This window comes from Barbus barbus (genome assembly GCF_936440315.1).
Source record: "Barbus barbus genome assembly, chromosome: 11".
Classification (NCBI taxonomy): Eukaryota; Metazoa; Chordata; class Actinopteri; order Cypriniformes; family Cyprinidae; genus Barbus; species Barbus barbus.
The window spans coordinates 33,285,200-33,307,699 of NC_136739.1; the positions used below are offsets into that span (position 1 = coordinate 33,285,200).

Sequence of the window (22,500 nt, forward strand, 5' to 3'; positions counted from 1 at the left end):
CGCGTCGACTACATCGTTTCATCACTAGCTGGCGACAGGTGACTGTTAAAAAATGTGTTTGTCATTGAATCATTCAAGAGATTTGTTCAAAACACTGACTTATCCTGTAATGAAACAAGTGAAGTATTTATGAGTGAGTCATAACCACATTTTCATAATTTTAGTAAAATATAGTGTTTTAAATATTGTATTTTAAATACATATATGAGGGCTCCAGACTAGCGTTTGAGAGCAGTGGCACTAGCAACACTAACTTCTACAGACTGCAGCAATTAGACCTAATATTTTGTCTCACATTATTTAGTTTAGTTCAGAATGGTGGGAGAATGGAGATGCTCAGTTTATCGTGACTCTCACCTCCAGCTTCTTGAAGTCGGGGATGGGGTGCCGAAGCAGTTTGCTGGCGTGAGCGGTGACCTGCTGCAGAGCTTTACGCACCGACGCGATGTCTTCAGCCGTCTCTGCAGGAGAGATCTCGTTTACAGACATCATACACACTGTATTTACAGTTTAGAGACTCACACTGACCTTCCTCCTTGATCTTGAGCAGAGCAGCATGCAGCACACAGGGCATCAGGTGCCGCGTCAGATCCGACGGTTTCTGCTGCGACAGGTAATGCAGCACCTGCACACACACATCATCATCATCTCATTCAAATAACCGTAACACACACCACACCACTAACTTACTGGAGAGTTTACACTGACCTAAAACACAAAACAAGGTAATTTTTACAGTCGATTATGTTCCTCGATTATGTTTTGTCAGTGTGAGGAAAGATAAAACACAAACACACACACGCTCACATAAGCTCAAGCTCGCGCTCACACACACTCACGCTCGCTCACGCTCGCACACACACACGCTCGCTCACGCTCACACACACACACACACACACACTCAGGCTCACACACACACACTCAGGCTCACACACACGCTCACATAAGCTCAAGCTCGCGCTCACACACACACACACTCGCTCACACACACACACACACACACACACACTCAGGCTCACACACACTCAGGCTCGCTCACGCACACACACTCGCTCATGCTCACTCGCTCACACACTCGCTTTATTAGCCTAAGTAGCCTAATGTTTTATTTCATTCTAACTACAGGAAAAGTAGCCTACTGTTTTTACTTAGAACCCATTCATTTTTAATCCCTATAGACATACATTACATAATTAACATTGTTGCTTGACTAAACATTTAAAAATAGCACTAGAGATGTTATAATTAAGGGAAGTGAAAAGACAAATGCGTCTACTCAAGCAATAATTCCAAAAAGAAAGAGGCATCGGACTTATAATGCAAAACATATTCAAGAAACATTGCTATGGCTTTTATTTGGAAAACCAAGATAGCAACATAGCAGGAAAGCTAATTCTAATGCAAACATTTAAAGCTAATAAATAATTTAAAGCAGTTTAATCATTATTTGAATACAACGTTTCTGACTGTAAATGATTTAAAATGTAACATTTTTCTAATATAACCTTTCTAACAGTAAGTGTAATAAAGTAATGTAATTAATTTATTTGTAGGTGTAATTTTAGGTTGAGCATCACAGAAGCAGTGGGCCGCTGGGAAGGTTTTTACTGTACGGTCTGCAGAACACATGCACAACTGTCACCGAGGACACGTTACTGGAGCAAAACACAGCAGAGGAAATTAAATCAGAGTAAATCCTGCAGCTTCCCCACGAGGACGCGACAGACGGCTGAAGGAGAGAAAGAGACGCGACCTTCACGGACGCCAGCGTTTACTGAACTCAACCTGCCACTCGCCTTCTGACCCACTTCCAGCAGGCCTGTGCTCTGATTGGCTGCTCTGAGGGAATCATGGGACACGTGTGTGTTTGATAGCGCGCGAGTGTGAGCAGATAAAGACAGAATGATCATGTTTGTGTGGCTCGAAATGAACATGTCCACTCTCAGGGTTCTGACCTTCTCAGCCTCTTTGGTGTCATCAAACAGCCTCTTCTGTCGGCGGGCCGGAGTGGCTTTGGCCGTCTCCCAGGCCTCCACCCACATGTTCCCCGGGATCTTCATGCGGACGCTCAGGGCGCCCTGTATAACAGTCTGTCCCGCTTCATCCACCACCTCCTCCTCCACGTAATCTCTCGGAGAATACCAGCGCACGAAATCCTCCAGACAACAGCCGGGATTCGCTGCCTGTGGACACACACACACACACAGTTTAATGTCATACATGAACACAAGGAATGTTTGTTAACATTCAATTAAAGAAACAGGTTTAAAGAAAATTAAGCCTGTTTTTAGCACCATCACTATGTTTTGTATCATCTGACCCATGACAATAACAAAACATGCACACACCCACACACACTCGTGCACACTCAAATTCATGCTAGCGCATGCACACACACACACACACACTATCTCTCACTCACACACACACACACACTATCTCTCACTCACACACTCGCACACTCACACACACACACACACACACAGACACACAGACACACACACACACACTATCTCTCACACACAGACACACACTCTCACATACACACACACACACTCTCTCACAGACACACACACACACACACACACAGACACACACCATCTCTCACTCTCACACACAGACACACACTCTCACACACTCTCACACAGACACACACACACACACACTATCTCTCACACACAGACACACACTCTCACATACACACACACACTCTCTCACAGACACACACACACACACACACACAGACACACACCATCTCTCACTCTCACACACAGACACACACTCTCACACACTCTCACACAGACACACACACACTATCTCTCACACACAGACACACACTCTCACACACACACACACACACACTATCTCTCACACACAGACACACTCTCACAAAGCGTATCACTGGTGTGATTGTGTTTTATTGGTGTGTGTATTTATTGATACAGTTGTGTATTTATTGGTGTGTGACTCAAGCATCAGTGAGATGTAAACTTTTGTAAATGAGCTACAGACTCAGACTTCCTCAGGATGACCTTTCTATCGGTCGCTGAAGTCCTGAGTGCTTTCATACTCCATAATTACTGAGAGACACACCAAGCAGGCATAATGATGAGAGTTTAGCGAGGCACACACACAAACACACTCCATGTCAGATCTCCACTGTGTGCTGCTTCCAAAAACCGATCCACAACAACACTGACAGCAGCACAACCCCCGATTCCTCACATCAGACATCATTCATAAAGAAATGGCATAGCAACCACCCACAACACCTTAGCAACAGCTTCCTGAACCCTGTGAAAGCGGTCGGGCCGAATCCTCCTCACATCTGAATCCAGGGTGAAGCTGTAGTGTGTGATGAGTCACTGAGCTCAGGTTGATCTGATCATCTCTAGCGCTGCAGCAGATGTCTGACGGCCCGTCCTCCAGCGCTGTCAGATTCTAAGACGGCCCATTCATCATATCGGGCTCTCTCTGCTCTCTACCCGGAGGGAGATGGTAATTAAAGCCAAAATGCCAAATGATGCTTGGCTAAGCACAATTACAGACAGCGCTGCTGCTAAATTTAGAGGCCGTCTTCAGCTAAAGGGGCCATTTACTGCGGCGGCTGCGCTCACAGCGGTCCATCGCTGCAATAAGACGAGCTGGTGTGGAAATTAGAGCATTTTGTAGGGCAGTTGAACAAGCTATAGCGAGGCAAAATAGACACAAAATGTCACCTTTCCACATCGGTCTCGCCCCCCGGTGTTCAGAAACGAGCATTCTGGCTTCACGGCGCGTGAGGAGGAGTGGGAAACGAGGCTGTGCTCGCTGTGCTTACAGAACGCTCCATTCCCACACAAATCCCTCGTTCCTTAATCTCTGGGGTTTGTCCACGGCATAACGCTGCGGGATAATTCACCGTTATCCCACAGAGAGGGATGGAAAATAATGTGCTTATGAAAATGAATGATGCTTCTCCCTTTGGCTTCTGCCAAGCGGCGCTTTTAAAAGGTGAAGCCTATAAAAGATTCAGTGAGTTGAAGACAAGAGCAGGAGAAGCTATTGTCTGGCAGCTATATAATCTGCTCTCTGTTGCCGTGCGGAGCGAGCTTCTCCTTTCTGCACTGGCATGTGAAATCTATGGAAGGTCGTTTCTGCAACTGAATAAAATGTACAAAAAAAAGCTACCTTTTATCTCTCAATTCAGATTATTTTTCTCAGAACTATGAGACAAACACAATTTGACTTTCCATGCAATTCTTTTTTTCTTGCAATTGCGAGTTTAAATCTAGCAATTATGACTTTTTTTGCAACTCTGATCCCATTTCTGACTTTCTAATTTTTGACTTTTTCCTCGTAATTCTTTTTATATCTTACATATCTGACTTCTTTTCTCAGAATTGTGGGATATAAACTAGCAATTGCAAGTTATGAAGTCCAGTTCTGAGGAAAAAAGATGACTTATATTTTCTTACAATTGCAATTTTATATCACACAACTCTGGGAAAAGACGCAAATACCTTTTTGAATTTTTATTCAGTGACGGAAACGGGCTTCCATAGAAACCTGTGCATTCGGCCCAAACGAGCCGCTCGCACCGCCGCTGCTTTAATCTGACACAGAGACGGGAATAATACAGAGAAAAACACTGACTTCCTCTAATCACATTCTTCACATAAGTACAGCAGAACTGAGGGCTTTAATAAAACCAAATCATCTGTCCAAACCAGAAACATAACAATAATATCTGCATTATCAACAGCAGTGAAGAACACTCAGCTCATAATCACTGCTGGTCTTTACTAGTACTTCACTGTTTACCTACACCAGTGATTTCAGGCCTTCGTGTGAGATGATGTTCCTCCAGCTGACAGCGGTCAGAATGATGGACATCAGCTGGACACACAGTGAATTACGGGTGACAGCGATCTGCTGCCAGGACTCAAATCAAAGGAGATGTGATCGTCTGCTGTGCATGTGGAGATGCTCACTTCTCACTCCAGCATGCAGTGTTATCATAACCTTTAGACCTCTGACTGCCAAGCAAACAGCTCACCTTAAAGGACTCCATGTCTGAGAGCAGGCAGGCGCTCTGCATGCGGGCACGGAGATGCGCTCCTTCCGCTGACGTGCCCAGTTTGGCCAGAACCTCGGACTGCTCCTCCAGCAGGTCTTCAGTCATGGGCGCAGGCTCCTGCGGCACAATAACAGCAGCTATGACCAGCACGCCACTCACTACATTTCACTGATGAAAAATACGATGCAAAAAACCCCCAAAACATTTGCAATTTAGCAGATTCGTTTATCCAAGGTGATTTACAACCACACAGTATTCACAGTACTTAATGCCACGTTTAGAGATAAACAAAACAAAAAGAAACAGCAGAAGAGAAGTGCAGTTTGTTTAGTTTAGTTTTGCCAGCGCATTGGTTTAGGGTTGTGGGGTGGAAAAGGTGTTTTTCTGAGCTGAAAGTTGTGATGTTTCGTCAGTTCTGATGGAGGTTTGCAGGAGCAGAGAGGGTGAAGGTTATGTAATAAATGAACACAAAGAGTTGAGAATAAAAATGTGTGTAACAGTAAATTGGATCAGTGCGGCTCTTAAAGAGACAGCAGCTATATTCCTGCTGCTGACTGTGTGCTTAATATTAATAAAAAAAATACAGAAAATCACTCATTGCTCTCAACTGAAGAACTTGTGTAGCTTTAATAAGAAACAAAGAAAGTTTCATTCTTACAGCGAAGACTATGCTGTTTTATTTTACATTAGATTACTCAATTTCTGTAGCAGGCTGATAAATGAATACTTTAGACATAAAAAAACAATGCACATTGTTTCATTTGTATATATTTTTTATTCTATAGTATTTGTCCTTTGCTTTTTATTACTGACAGCTTATTTATTTTCAATAATTTTGAGGATTTTGTATGCGAGACCCTGCAGCACAAAAGCAGTCATAAATAGCACACGCATATTTGTAGCAATAGACAACAATACATTGTAGGGATGTAACGATTACCGGTTTGACGATAAATCATGATAAAATTCCCCGCGGTTAGTATTACCGTTTCATATTTTAATTATCATTAAAACCGTATTCGATTACCGTGATTTAAACAACTCGCGATAAATAAATACTGTCCAGCATAAAGCAGAGTTTTCAGTAACAGTCTCACGTGCGCACAGCAGCACAGTAGTTTCGTTCTGAGTGAAAATAGGGCGGAAAAGCTGGGAGGTTTTAAAAGAGTGCTTAGGGAATTATACAAATTAATATATCAATGAATTAATCATATGAATGTACCTCTGAAGGATCTGACTGTCTTCAGAAACAATTCGATGGCATTTTGTTTTCATCTTAGCTCCATTTAATACCTAAAGGAAGTGTTCGCGGAGTTCACAGGAATCAGCTGTAATTCAGCTTTTCCGTATAAAGCGCCACCTGCTGCCAGAGAGTGGATTTACAGACACTTATTTACATTCAGTCTGTGTGCAGTTTCTGTCTGGCCAAAAAATTTACCAAATTTGCATGACCTGCTGTAAATTTTAACCGGTTGATGAAAAACAAACTTATGTACATTTAAACAATTCAGATATGCTATATAGGATTATTTATGGAGCCGATAAAATACATATAATCATTTATTAATTATCATTTTAATTTAACCCTTTTCTTTAAAGGCTGAAATGTGTGGTCTACCTTTTATGTTAAACTTTTTCAAAGCTTTATTTGAACATTTACATTATTTATTTGAACATGCTATTAAACTGTTGTCAGTCAAATTGTCATTTAAAATCCAGACCTCACTGGTAATGTTATTGTTTTAGTGATTATGCAAACAAAAAGTCATTTTATTTGCTGTTTGTTGATTTTTAAGTATGAAACTTGGTGAAGTGATTTATGTTTCGGTACTTTTTGAACATCTCCAGCACATTTTAACAATACCGTGATAATACTGATAACCGTGATAATTTTGGTCACTATAATCGTGATTAGAAATTTTCATACCGTTACATCCCTAATACATTGTATTAATAATTTCATCTGCTTTAATTTCAGATGATGCATAAATATCAATTTAAAAAAATTGACCCTTATGACTGCTTTTGTGCTCCAGGGTCACAGCTGAATAAATCTGTCCATTGATGTATGGTTTGTTATGATAGGACAATATTTGTCTGAGATACAACTATTAGAAAATCTGGAATCTGAGGGAGCAAAAAAATCTAAATATTGAGAAAATCTCCTTTAAAGTTGTTCAAATGAAGTTCTTAGCAATGCATATTACTAATCAAAAATGAAGTTTTGATATATTTACAGTAGGAAATGTACTAAATATCTTCATGGAACATGATCTTAATATCCTAATGATTTTTGTCATAAAAGAGAAATGTATAATTGTATGATTTTTGTCAATCAAGCAGCCCTAGGTGAAGGTTCTGGAAATGCCTTTGTGCCTCATTGTGAAGGAACAACAGCTTTATTTCTCCTATGAAAACATACATGACTAAAAGTAGTAATCTGATGTCAAACTATGGAATGCACTGACATCATCTACAACCAAGAAGGCCAGAACTGAGGATTGAACGACATCCTGCACAGCTCCATGGCCTTCATGATTTAAAGAGTCTGTTCAGCCGTACAGATGAAAACACAAGTAAAGATGCACGCACCCAGAGGAAATCACAACACAGCATAAAGAACAGGGAATGAAACGGTCTGCTTTAATCCAATAAAGACTGTGGAAGAGTTTGAGACGTTTGTTGTTGTCACGTCTCGTATAACAGCACTGATGTTACAAACAGCATGTTTCATCTTCCTGCACTCAAACAAGCCTCTCTCTTGTTCTCCAGTGCAATCTTAACATCTCGTTGTGCTCCACCACACCGATTACACAGAAAGCCCCTGTGAGAGTTTCTCCGCTCATCTGCCCTCACATGCGCTTGGCATAAGCAACTGTTCTCGTCACAGGCCTATTCTATCACACAGAGCGCATCTTTCCTGACATAGTTCACAATTTGTCTTATTGACGTCTTTCCGCGGTTGAAACATGATTCATGTTTAATTTCAGCGAGTTGTTCAGTTTCTTCTGATGTTCATTCACGTTTATTTGCTTCTGTAACTAGTAGTAAAGAGGAAGAGATGATTGCTTCACTACAGCAGCTGTCAGCTACAAAACAGCAGTCATTGCATTTAGTGATAAAATGGACATAATATAAAAACTGAGACTGTTACATTTCAAAAGTAACAAAGCACAAAACTTACTGCGTTTATTGGATGGCAGAAGCTACAAATTATGCTTAGTGAAGTTTTGTTCACGCAACAACTGAAAACAAAACAGACTAAAAAAATCGATCTTGGGTTCAAATAAATAAATATCAGTTCATCAAAATAAAGATCACTTAAAAAAATGAGAAATGGATATGGTTAATCCAGCACTGGCATCACACGTTCACCTGCTGCAGTTTATCCAAGTGCCAAGAAGATGATGATGATGATGAAGACGCAGGTCCAATGTGAGAATATACAGAGAGACTGAGAAGAGCAGCTGCAGAGAAACACTGATTGTCCATCAGCGATCTGTGACAGATGAAGAAGTGAGGTGTCCGCTGCTCCTTTAATTATTCATCATGTGACTGATGGAGTGAGCGAATGCCTCCAGACGGCGCTGGACATGTGTGAGAGTGTCTGCACCACAGAAACACACTCCAGTGTGTAGATGACCAGAAGAGCTCTGCGAAGCGACTGCTCTTAAATGAGTGTGTGTTTGAGGCTGCTGTTCTCGGTCAAACACAGCGCATCAGAGCCACCCCGTTCTGCAAGTATTATTTACATTCATTTTCCCATAAGGAAACCTTCCTTTAAGAGTTATAACACATGAACCAAACCAACCAGCTATAAGGAGTCATTTCCATGAGTACAAATCTTAATGTTGAAGCATATAATGATATTCTAGGGAATTGTGTGCTTCTAATATTATAGCAACAGTCTGGCCAGAACCCTTTTCTATTCTAACATGACAGTGTCTCTGTGTATAAGACACGGTTCAGAAAGACATGATTGATTGAGTCAGTGTGGAAGAACTGGACTGGTCTGCAGAAAGACAAGTCCTGATCCCAGCTGAACTCCTCTGGTGTGACTTTATATGCAGACCTTGAGCCAAAAACTCTTCACCAAACACCAATGACTTGTACAGAAGGGTACTGCTGTGGAACAGGTTGTGGACTTACAGGAGCGCAATAGGAGCAGCAATCTGTGTCTGGTTGGATTGCCTGAAGGTTCCGAAAAGGACGACCCTATGGCTTTTTGAAAAGATCTCTACCGACGTGGCTCCCGTCTCTGGCGGACAAAGAGATTGAAATGGAGCGAGCGCATCGTGTGTACACAAGACTCTCCTCAGATCGCGCTAAACCATGGGTTTTCATCTTTAAACTGCTGCGGTACACGGACAGGGAGCTCATTCTGCGGGCCGCCAGACTTCACACCCCGGTGAAAACTTCCGACGGAGCAACGCTGTCTTTCTTTCCAGATTTTTCTCCGGTCACCGCAAAAAGAAGAAGTTAATTTGTGCCAATTAGGAAGGAGATGAGAGACGCTGGCATCCAGAATTTTCTCCTTTATCCTGCAGCGCTGAAGGTCATTCTCAATCAAGGTGAACCTAAAATGCTACGCTCCCCAGAAGAAGCAAGAGATGTTCTCAGATCCCATTCATCCACCAACTCTCAGTGATCTTCAGCTGGACATTTGCTGTCTAATCGGAGAAGAGATGCTCTAAATGGTTAGGACGATCTCCTTCACTGCTCACTTTAATGTTCACTTCTTAATTCATAGTTCATTGTGCATACAGTATTGCTTACTGATTATGATATTTTATTTATTTTAGTTGTATTCTTTATCTCTTTTCTTTCCATTTTTTTAAATAGAGATACTACCTAGTTGATATGTGACTATGGGGTCCAATGTTGGTGCTTCAGTAATGCGCAGGGTTTGGTGACGCCACGGACCATATTAAGCGGTGCTGGCAGATCAAGGTTTGTTCTTGGTTTGATCTGCCATAGTTCATGGGATTGTGTTTGTTTTTTTGAATGGTAACGGGGAGGGTGGGGGGTGGTTTAATGGTAGACTCAACTGGTTTTATTCTCAAACTTGTATTTTGTCTAATTATGCAGTAATTCTGTTTGATACCTATGACTGACCTTAATATGCTGAGTTGTAGTATTAATAGGCTAAATGGCCCTCACAAACGTACAGGTTTCCTGGATTTATTGAGAAGAAAGACTGATATAGTGTTAGTTCAAGAATCCCATTTGAAAGAGGAGGATATACGCAGGTGTAATAATAAGTTTTATGAAGTGGTATCTCACTCCTCTTCAGATACTAAAACCAAGGGTGTCCTAATATTGATCCGGAGGACTTTAAATATTACTATTTTAGAGAAAGGTTGTGATACAAATGGTAGAATAACACATAAAAATAATAGTGGAGAATAGGAATATTGTCATATAATCCTGACCCTACTTTATTTCTCTGTTTTGTCAACCTATCTCTTGAAGTTTTCAGATTTTGAAATTGTATTGGGTGCAGATATGAATTCTGTAATGTAGCATACCCTAGATAGATCTGGACCAAAGGAATCACTCTCAAGCTTTGTGTTCTGACAAACTTCAGCAATGTGTAACCTCATCCTCGTTGGTGGACAGTTGGCATTTATTAAATCCTTCTGCTAAGTCTTTCACTTTCTTTTCTGCTACTCATAAATCCTATTCGCGAATTGACTATTTTAATTTCTACTTCATCTTCAGCTGTTCGTGATGCCGATATCTGTTCTGTATCTTTGTCGGATCATGATGGAAATTTGTGCAGATTATCTTTGATCCCTCGGCCATCTCGTGCCACTAGATGGCGATTTAACCCTAAATTGTTACAGGATGAAAACTTTTGATCAGTGGATGATCCTCAAACACTTTGGAATGCAGTTAAAAGATTTATAAGGAATAACTCAATTTCATATGCCTCTTTCCTTCAAAAAAACCAACACAAAAAGATAGTTGAACTGGAATCACAGCTCCAGAATCTGACTAGAGATAATCAGCAATACACTCAGTAAAATCATGGCAGTTAGGTCCAGACGTTACTGAAATCCAGGGCAGAATTCCTGATCCAAAGATCCAGGCAGAATTATTATTTTCATGGGAGTAGACCAAGCCACCTTTTAGCCCTAAGATTACGCAACAATGAAAAGTTTGCTAATATTTCAGCAGTGAAATCCCAATCTGGGCTCATTATGACAGACCCAAAAGACATTAAGATCTTTTTACTCTAACCTCTATACTTCTTCTGCTGATGGTGACCCTGACTCTTTTGCATCTTTTCTGTCCAACCTTGATTTACCTAGTCTGTCATATTCAGATTTGGAATACCACAATAATAACTTTTTGTCAGGCAGTACTCCATTTCATTGTCTGCAATGGACTCATAATAAAGTAAACACTCTGGGAGATATCTATGATGATAGTGGTTTAAAATCCTTCCAGAATCTCAAAACTCAATATAATCTGCACCTCCTTCTTTATGTATTGGCGCATTAGATCGGCCCTACGGGTGTATGGGGTGCCTTGGATCTCTCAACTCCCTGTTCACCCTTTACACAAACTAATCAAAGCAATAAGTGACTTACATTTTAGACTTATTGCTTGTTTTTGCTAAATTTTGCCAAAGAAAATAATTCCAAACAAATATCACAGCACTGTTTTGCGTCTCTGAGCAATGGACGGTGTACTTATTGAATAAATCTGCTTTTTGAATGAATCGGTTGCATAAATGATTCAGTGATTCACTCATTAACAGTCAAATGCTCTGTTCCTGATTGAATCAGTCGTTTGAATGAATCGGTTGAATGACTCACTCATTAATGGTCACTTGCTGTCACCAAAGTCTTTGCTGTTACCTACTAGCAGTTTTAATTTCACATTTTTTCATGTTTTAAATTATTTCAAATATCAGTATTCAATGTTTTACGCTAAAAACACAACATTAGGCCTATTTATGCATCTGTAACTGCAGTTTAAATGCATCCATGTCCCCTCTGAGAAACATTAAACTGTGTAAATACATCTAAATGCTATTTCAGATGCAGATTCCAGAAATGGTTTATGTTGGAATGAAAGACACTACGTACCGGATGTATGAATATTTTTTATATATATATATGCATGCTTCTTTTCCATTTTGCATTTACTTATACTTTTACTTTCAATACTTCAGTACGTTTAAGATTTAAAAACACGCACACACACACGCACACACACACACAGACACAGGATGCCTAATGCTTTTAAAGGTTCATCCAAGGAGTTTACAGATTTGACTAAGTGTACAGTGTATTTAATGCTATACTATGGGAAACAGTGATCATCTGATCAACTATTTATCATGTCTCTTCCCTTTCTCCCTCAAACACACAGGCACATACACAGGATGTCATAACTATATAGGCCTATAGTTTGAGGATTCATCAGTGTGGATTATAGTTTTATTATATTAATAAATTACACTTTTTAGAAGTTTTTAATGGGTCAACTCTCCCTCTTTCCTACCTATTATATGGCTTCAGTGCTTTTATGGAATAGGAGCTGGTATACATATTCAAGAGCGTGCAAACATGGGTAGTATTCTGATCGTATGTAGTGGGCCGGTCTGGGCCAGAATGCCAGGGCAGATTTTTACTCCCAGTCCAGCCCTGCTGCATAGGGTTTACTTGACTCCAATGAAACGTTTTTATATGAATCTGTCATCTTCTAAGTGTATTCTCTGTTCCCAAGGACCTTCATATTTGTTGGGTATTGAGATATGTTTGACTCCACGCCATTTTTTCATGAATGACTTTTGGTACTTCACCTTGTCTGTCCAACAAAGATCTTTACTGTTATCTGCTCTCACAGCAGCTGGTCAACCGTTGGAGTCCTCCTCACACAATGGACAGATGAACCTGGACGGTGTATTTGTTGGACATTATCTCGATGGAACTCTCTATTTCTCGTATACATGCATCTAACGTGAAAACTGTACATTCATGGCATTCAGCTTTTAATAAATCTTTTCTAAAATCTTTGTAAAAAATTATTGTATTGTTATTTATCTATTAATATAAATTAATGTGTTTATTATTATTATTAAATTTTATTTATTTTTTAATTTAAGGGTTTTATGGGTTGGGGTGGGTTTTAAATTTGTACAGCTGCTTTTTGTTTTGTTCTACTGTTCCACAAAATAAAACTCAATAAACAGTTAAGTCTAAGCAATGTAAGCAGATGGGTTCAGCACAAGCATGTAGCATCCTCTAACCCCCCCCCGGCTCACAGTATAGGGCCTGACCTGTGTGACGGGGATGTAGAGCGGCTCCTGGGAGTTCAGAAGGGTCAGTTTGCCGTGTGGCTGCAGGCGACCTTCAGCTTTGCTCTTACTGGCCGTCTTTTTCTCCGTCTCCATCTCCTCCGTGTCGCTCAGACACTCGAAGAACTCCTCCTCGCTGTCGCTCCACGAGTCCCAGGACTTCCCCGGAGAAGCCTCTGCGGGCCCCGCGCGGCTCCTGGCTCCGTCTGACGCGCCGCTCTTCCTCCCATCATCCCTCGCTCGCTTGCGCTCGATGCAGCAGTTCAGCATCTGATGGGTGCACAGCCACATTAAACAGACAGAAACATTTCTGAATGCTTTTAAAAGATGTCTATTCTTCCCATCAAGGCTGCATTTATTTGATAAAAAATACAGTAAAAAGTGTGAAATATTATGATTTAAAATTTCCATTTTCTATGTGAATATCTGTTAAATATCTGTGGGAAGTCGTGGCCTAATGGTTAGAGAGTCGGACTCGTAATCCAAAGGTTGTGGGTTTGAGTCTCGGGCCGGCAGGGATTGTAGGTGGGGGGAGTGAATGTCCAGCGCTCTCTCCACCCTCAATACCACGACTGAGGTGCCCTTGAGCAAGACACCGAACCCCCAACTGCTCCCCGGACGCCGCAGCATAAATGCCCACTGCTCCGTGTGTGTGTGTGTGTGTGTTCACTGCTGTGTGTGTGTGTGTGTGTGTGTTCACTGCTGTGTGTGTGTGTGTGTGTTCACTGCTGTGTGTGTGTGTGTGTTCACTGCTGTGTGTGTGTGTGTGTGTTCACTGTGTGTGTGTGTGTGTGTGTGTGTGTGTGTGTGTTCACTGCTGTGTGTGTGTGTGTGTGTGTGTTCACTGCTGTGTGTGTGTGTGTGTGTGTGTTCACTGCTGTGTGTGTGTGTGTGTGTTCACTGCTGTGTGTGTGTGTGTTCACTGTGTGTGTGTGTGTGTGTTCACTGTGTGTGTGTGTTCACTGTGTGTGTGTGTGTGTTCACTGCTGTGTGTGTGTGTGTGTGTTCACTGCTGTGTGTGTGTGTGTTCACTGCTGTGTGTGTGTGTGTTCACTGCTGTGTGTGTGTGTGTGTGTTCACTGCTGTGTGTGTGTGTGTTCACTGCTGTGTGTGTGTGTGTGTGTTCACTGCTGTGTGTGTGTGTGTGTGTTCACTGCTGTGTGTGTGTGTGTGTGTTCACTGCTGTGTGTGTGTGTGTGTGTTCACTGCTGTGTGTGTGTGTTCACTGCTGTGTGTGTGTGTGTGTGTGTTCACTGCTGTGTGTGTGTGTGTGTGTGTGTTCACTGCTGTGTGTGTGTGTTCACTGCTGTGTGTGTGTGTTCACTGCTGTGTGTGTGTGTGTGTGTTCACTGCTGTGTGTGTGTGTGTGTGTGTTCACTGCTGTGTGTGTGTGTGTGTGTGTGTGTTCACTGCTGTGTGTGTGTGTGTGTTCACTGCTGTGTGTGTGTGTGTGTGTTCACTGCTGTGTGTGTGTGTGTGTGTTCACTGCTGTGTGTGTGTGTGTGTGTTCACTGCTGTGTGTGTGTGTGTGTTCACTGCTGTGTGTGTGTGTGTGTGTGTGTTCACTGCTGTGTGTGTGTGTGTGTGTTCACTGCTGTGTGTGTGTGTGTTCACTGCTGTATGTGTTCACTGCTGTGTGTGTGTGTGTGTGTTCACTGCTGTGTGTGTGTGTGTGTTCACTGCTGTGTGTGTGTGTTCACTGCTGTGTGTGTGTGTTCACTGCTGTGTGTGTGTGTGTTCACTGCTGTGTGTGTGTGTGTTCACTGCTGTGTGTGTGTGTGTGTTCACTGCTGTGTGTGTGTGTGTGTGTGTGTGTGTGTTCACTGCTGTGTGTGTGTGTTCACTGCTGTGTGTGTGTGTGTGTGTGTGTGTGTGTTCACTGCTGTGTGTGTGTGTGTGTGTGTGTGTTCACTGCTGTGTGTGTGTGTGTGTGTGCACGTTGGATGGGTTAAATGCAGAGCACGAATTCTGAGTATGGGTCACCATACTTCGCCGCATGTCACGTCACTTTCACTTTAAACTGTAATGTATTTCTGTGATCTGCAGCTGTATTTTCAGCATCATTACTCCAGTCTTCAGTGTCACATGATCTTCAGAAATCATAATAATGTACTGATTTACTGCTCAACAAACATTTCTGATTATTATCAATGTTGAACACAGTTGTGCTGCTCAATATTTCTGTGGAAACTGTGATACATTTTATTTTTCAGGATTCACAGATGAACAGAAAGTTCAAAAGAACAGCATTTATTTGAAATAGAAATCTTTTGCAACATTATAAATGTCTTTACTGTCACTTTTGATCCATTTAATGCATCCTTGATGAATAAAAGTGTTAATGTGTTTAAAAAAAAAAGTACTGACCCCAGAATATATAAACAATAATTGACTTGCTCTCATGTCATTTTCCTGTGTGACTTTCTTCTAATACTGAATCCCATTAATAAAGTAAATTTTGATGTTGACTTTAACTAGATATAATGTGCCTGTTTTCAATCATTTGTAAAAAAATAAAAATAAACAAATAATGTCTGTGGAAAAATGAAATACAACCAATGGACAAATTTACAGTATAGTTGGATCAAAAGTAGATGAGATTTACATTTTTAACGCTGGAACTGAAGTAAAAATGACGACATTTTCACAAACAGGTTGAGTTCAGCTATTCATTTCAATCTGCCAAAGACTGTCTGATTTTACATGTCTATCACGTGTTTGAGGGACACAGGAGCAAAGAAAGCGCACTTCCATAATGTACTTAAAGTGCTCTATTTTCATGCACTAATTTTGTACTTATAGTAAACATTATACTTTAGTACTTTAGATAATCTTAAGAACATCTTTTGTAACATAAGTGTACTAAAATGTGCTATTTTGAGACGCCGTGAATATGAACTAAATGTGCTTTTAACATACCATCTCTGTATTTAAAAAATGTATTTATATACCACCAGTAGTACACTTGAACCCATCTTTCATTCCCTAGTGGGTTCAAGTGTACTACAAGTGGGAACGATGCACTAAAGTACTAAAGAATAACTTTTAGTATATTAAATACAAAATTAGTGCGTGAAAATAGTACATTATGGAAGAGCACTTTTTCCCGGCTGGGGTGCAGATGTGATATGAACGAGTGTCTCAGAGCAGCTTCACCTGCAGCTTCTGATGAAGGAGGCAACACCTGAGATCCGGAGCTCCGCCGGCCAGCCTGGAAGAGCAACACAGAGGAGATCATTACACAATCATGCAGACTCCAGTCAGACGCTTCGCTCATTAGCACACAATGAGGCCGGGAGCCGCAGAGCGCGGGGTGAGCGTTATCAACGACTGCAGCTCGCTCCCGACAGACTCCGGTACACCAGCGTCAGTCCTGCGCTTTCCACATTCATTCCACACAAGACCACCACGCCACGGCTCTGTAGACGGAGATACTGACGAGTCTTTAAGATTACTGGCACGGATCAATCACGTCTGCTTAGCCCATCAATTAAACAAATCTTACAAACATCTAGGAGTGAGTAAAATCAAGTGCGTCTTTAAACTGTAAATACATACATTACAGACACTGGAAAAACACATTTAATATTTATGCTAGATTCAATATTTAGCTGATATTCATGACTATTTTTATGTGCCTGTTTTTTGTCCATTAACATCATTAGCTCTGAATCAGACAGGAATCATGAGTATGAGAGCGTTTACACAGAAATACTAACAGCGTTTGCACAGATTAGGCCAGTCTGATTCATTTCAGTGAATCGGTTTCACATCAGAGGAGATCCAGGACACATACACATCAGATAATGACAGTTATAAAGCTATAATAATCACTCTAACTCTAAAAGAACAGCATAGTCCACAACTATAACAATAACGACACAGAGAAATATCGCTGGAATCTTTTTCTAAACTATTTTTCCAGATGACGAATGATAAAAACTAAGGCTGGGTCGATCAATTTCACGATTTTAATCGATTCTCATGTTGATGAACCAATATCTATTCTTAAATCCCAAGAATAAATCTATGCTGTTTTCAGTTCAGTTAAGTTCAAAACTTCATCAAATATCAATAATTCAATAATTCACTGCCATCAAATAAATGGCAATAATCTTTGTGTTTTTTCATATTAAACAGTCTCAGCCTTGAAATTCCATCAGTTTTATTACTAAATTCATTCCCTCTGTGGTTTTGTGGCTCTTTATTGTGTTCTGACAGATGCTGTAGGGAAGCCATCATCTCTTCCTCTTTACTACTAGTTACAGCAGCAAATAAACATGAATGAACATCAGAACTGAAATGGATTAGGACTCCTCTAACAGATCAATCAGTGATTCAAACGCAGAACGGCACCAGTAACGTCACATTTACTTCAGGAAAGACATTCAATGACCATAAACTCGATAGTCAGCTAAAAATAACTCTAGAGAGGAGCATTTTGATCAATATATGCACTATATTACATATTCATTATATTTATACTGAACCTGTTCTTCAATATTTTATGTACGTTCGAATAAATCTGACATGAATTAAGTTAAATAACTTTTTTTTATAATGAAACTGCCTTGAGAAATTTAAACTTGTTTACAAATCACTTTATAATAGTAATGTATCAGTTAATTGTGTAGTTTACAGCATCAGTTTTATTAGTTAGATTTTTGTACCTATATCTCTAAATGAATCAAATCAAGATCAAACGTGACTCGAAAGCTTGTAAATCTAAATCGAATCGTGAAATTAGTCTCAATCCCAGCCTTAATAAAAACGCTGACAGCCAATCAGAATCCACCTCGAGCTGAAGCGAGTGTATATAATAACAGAAGGTATGCTGTATGAAGGTAAAGCAGTCGGTCACCCGTAGACCAGGCAGTTGTTCTCCCAGCGGTAGCGCATCTCCAGCACAAACTCCTGCCACAGGTGAGCCACGGCTCGCACGCCTCCGTGATGGAAGTTGACCATACAGACGCACAGGGCCAGACAGTAGGTCAGACTGTCGCTCGGAGCCGACTTCAGCTGATTATAGAGAAGCTGTCAAGAGAAGAACACAGTCAGACGCGCTCGAACACAGCTGAATCACCTGAGACGTGTTCAATCCTCTGCATCTGATCCAGACTCACGTAATCCTCCGACTCTCGGGCCGGTTCCTGCGTGGATTTGACTTTGCTCGAGTCTGCTTTATCCAGAGCTGCGTCCGGGAACAGATACTGATGGACAAACACAAACACAGCAGAACAGAGTTTTATGATGCTGATGGAAAAGAGCAGAAACATCCAAACCATTTGTTTAAACCTCCAACCTGATGATTTTACATGACCAATCAAACCTGCGCTTTAAAAACAAAGATGTTTGTTTACACAAACCTTGTATTTCTGTCCATTTCTTTCTTATGCACATACATCTTCAAAACCAGAAATTTGCATTATTGATTCTGTTCTTTTCCTGTTTAATACTGTAAAGCTGCTTTGTACCAATCTCAGCCACAGGGCTCTGAACCGGTTCAAGCAACGAAAACCAGAAACAAACCAAATTTTGACTGAAACAGAACCGGGGACAGAAACCAAATCAAATTTTATAGTTCCGAACAGAATCGAAAATTTGAAATGGCCATTAACCGGTTAATAACGTTATTTTATCGTTCCATTTAACTTTTGAAATTTGCTGTCAACCAATCAGGAATTCAAGTAGTACAGACTATGCAAATGTGATGCTGACGCATCCAGCGAGTGAAATGCCCGCGCGCTCAGCTGTGAACTCTAGTCGCAATGCCAATGAATTCTGATTTAACGGGAGGTAGCAAAATCTGCCAGAGTAGCACAAATCATCAGAACACCGGCGTTAGTGTTTATCTGACGACAGTGTATAGAAAACACTATAAACCTATAGGCTTACATAAAAAGGAATATATATGCCTATAAATATATTTCACATAAATCACTGACAGATTAACAAAACGAAAGAAAAAAATATGCAGAGTTAGGCCTACGGTTCATTGTGACGCATTCCAACGTTCTCGGAAAGGAAAACGAGACGCAGAAAGTAGTTTTCTTTATTTTGCAATAGCTTGACAGTTTTGAATGATGTCTTGCATCTGTATAACCAGCGTTGGTATGGCCATATCGCGCCGGCGCCTCGCGCACAAAGACACATATTTTTGCGACATTGCAGCCAATTCATTATTAAAATAAAATACAGTTAAAGGAACGTGTAAAAAGGTACAGTGCTCTGTTGTCCAATCTGTTGCGTTCAGCGTGACCTCACTGTGCTGATATAGCCGATGTGAAGGATGAGGTTTTACGTCGATGAAAGTAAAAGCCAATAAATAATATTTTAGTGTACGTCGAGAAGATGGACACATTTGGATTCGTGTCGAGTGACAGAGGTAGGCATCAGTTTCACCTTTAATTTACTTTTTAATATCTTAAAAAAACCCTTTAATGTCTTTAAAGCATTAATATATATTTTTTCTTTTGTTTAGTAGCCTACATTTAGAAATGTAAAAATCTGCCTTCAAAAATCTAGAAAAGATGATGCTGTACTGGCTGTGACTAAGCGCAGCGGGTTAAGATACCATCCCTTTCTGTATGTTTTTCTTTCTTTTTATTTTTGTGTAAAGAAAACACTGTACTTTATTATTATTATTATTATTATTATAAGCAAAGACAATTATTTATTTTTTATTAACCGTTATTTCTACTCGAACCGGTTTCGGAACGGTAATAATACAGAGGAACGCAAACGTTAAAATATCGATTCTGCTCGGAGTGAACCGATTGACTTTTTTGTCCGTGTTCAAGCCCTGCTCAGCTGTATAAAGCGCTATAGAAATAAAGGTGACTTTGACTATGATCTGTCTATACTGGATGCAGTAAAGCATACACTACAGAATTATTAGGAAAGTTGATATTCTGGTCATATTTGTTTTCCAAGAACATTTGACCAATTCCAAACCACATCAATCTTAATAACTACGTTAAACTAAGGTTTAACTCCGACTGAAAGATTCTCTGGCCTTCAGATGGAGATTTACTGCTGATCACAGAACTGTGCTTCACTGATAAGATACGCATGACAATCGCAGCTTTTTAATCACGACTGCGATTTCATTGAGATGTATCGTGCAGCCCTCGCTCAGTAAGACACACAACACTGTTTTACTGTATTATTACCAGTGTGCGGGAAGTTACTTTGAAAAGTAATGCATTACAATATTGTGTTACTCCATAAAGTAACTAACTGCATTACTTAGTTACTCTTTATACAAACTCCCTTAAAACTGCAGTTGTTAAGCCCTTTCTGAAAAAGCGCAATCTTGATAACACCATGTTGAGCAACTATAGACCCATATCAAATCTTCCTTTCATAGGTAAGATTATTGAAAAGGTAGTTTCTAATCAGCTGAACAACTACTTAAAGTCAAATGGATACCTGGACAATTTTCAATCTGGTTTCCGAGCGCATCACAGCACAGAGACAGCACTCATTAAGATAATAAATGATATTCGCCTCAATTCTGATTCTGGCAAAATATCAGTGCTGGTACTACTAGATCTTAGTGCTGCGTTTGACACTGTCGATCATAACATACTCTTAGAGAGACTGGAAAACTGGGTCGGGCTTTCTGGGATGGCACTCAATGGTTCAGGTCATACTTAGAAGGGAGAGGTTATTATGTGAGTATAGGAGAGCATAAGTCTAAGTGGATGTCCATGACATGTGGAGTCCCACAAGGCTCAATTCTTGCACCGCTCTTGTTTAGCCTGTATATGCTCCCACTAAGTCAGATAATGAGGAAGAACCAAATTGCCTATCACAGCTATGCTGATGATACTCAGATTTACCTAGCCTTATCTCCAAATGACTACAGCCCCATTGACTCCCTCTGCCAATGCATTGATGAAATTAACAGTTGGATGTGCCAGAACTTTCTTCAGTTAAACAAGGAGAAAACTGAAGTCATTGCATTTGGAAACAAAGATGAAGTTCTCAAGGTGAATGCATATCTTGACTCTAGGGGGTCAAACAACTAAAAATCAAGTCAGAAATCTTGGGGTGATTCTAGAGACAGACCTTAGTTTCAGTAGTCATGTCAAAGCAGTAACTAAATCAGCATACTATCATCTCAAAAACATTGCAAGAATTAGATGTTTTGTTTCCAGTCAAGACTTGGAGAAACTTGTTCATGCCTTTATCACCAGCAGGGTGGATTACTGTAATGGTCTCCTCACCGGCCTTCCCAAGAAGACCATTAGACAGCTGCAGCTCATCCAGAACACTGCTGCCAGGATTCTGACTAGAACCAGAAAATCTGAGCATATCACACCAGTCCTCAGGTCCTTACACTGGCTTCCAGTTACATTTAGGATTGATTTTAAAGTACTTTTACTTGTTTATAAGTCACTCAATGGCCCAGGACCTAAATATATTGCTGATATGCTCACTGAATATAAACCGAACAGACCACTCAGATCATTAGGATCGAGTCCGTTAGAAACACCAAGGGTTCACACAAAACAAGGGGAGTCTGCTTTTAGCTATTATGCTCCAGGCTCACATATGTAATTGGATTACGTAACTCATATTAAGCGTTACTCCCAACACTGCGGTCTGCTCTGATGCATCATGTGACCAATGCATCGCTCTTCATCATCCTCTTCCTCACAGTGAGCCTGTGTGAATACCCAGCATGCTCTCACCAGCAGGATGGAGTTGAGCACGTCGGTGTTGAGCGGCGACTCCTCTGCGTGTCTGTTTCTCCGGATGCGTTTCCTCGCGCTGTGCACCATGCTGGAGACGGACAGCTTGTGGATGGGAACAGACGCCGGCTCCGTCAGCTTGGACAGCGCTTGAGTGATGTCACTGTTCTCTACAGAAACAACACCAATATATAATCTATATAATCTGTTTGGGTTTCTGTAAATAAAATTCAGTCTCTGACGGAGGAGAAGCAGAAGCACAGAAAGAGCAGAAAATCAGAACAAACAGCATTCAGACCGTGTCTCCAACAAGATGAGACTTAACGAGAACTTGAACTAGTCCAGGTATGTGTGGTTAATTAATGTCTAAAAACAGAGGTTAAGAATGACCTTTCCCTTCGTCCTCGACCGCGTTCTTCCCCAGAATCTCC

At 40.8% G+C, this 22,500-nt stretch overlaps 1 protein-coding gene across 1 annotated transcript in view; it reads right to left on the reverse strand.

Annotated features, from left to right (window-relative positions):
- Nucleotides 1-22,500, reverse strand: part of LOC306877268 (rab3 GTPase-activating protein catalytic subunit-like) — a 51,403-nt gene that overhangs the window by 8,757 nt on the left and 20,146 nt on the right. Inside the window, exons 13-22 of the mRNA XM_079428926.1 lie at nt 22,460-22,500; nt 22,070-22,239; nt 18,494-18,580; nt 18,232-18,404; nt 16,527-16,581; nt 13,353-13,640; nt 5,039-5,176; nt 1,956-2,183; nt 529-625; nt 358-461 (exon numbers count right to left, since the gene is read on the reverse strand). The exon at nt 22,460-22,500 is cut by the window's right edge and continues 52 nt beyond it. Coding sequence (XP_079285052.1) covers nt 358-461; nt 529-625; nt 1,956-2,183; nt 5,039-5,176; nt 13,353-13,640; nt 16,527-16,581; nt 18,232-18,404; nt 18,494-18,580; nt 22,070-22,239; nt 22,460-22,500 — 1,381 coding nt within the window. The remainder of the gene's footprint in view (nt 1-357; nt 462-528; nt 626-1,955; nt 2,184-5,038; nt 5,177-13,352; nt 13,641-16,526; nt 16,582-18,231; nt 18,405-18,493; nt 18,581-22,069; nt 22,240-22,459) is intronic.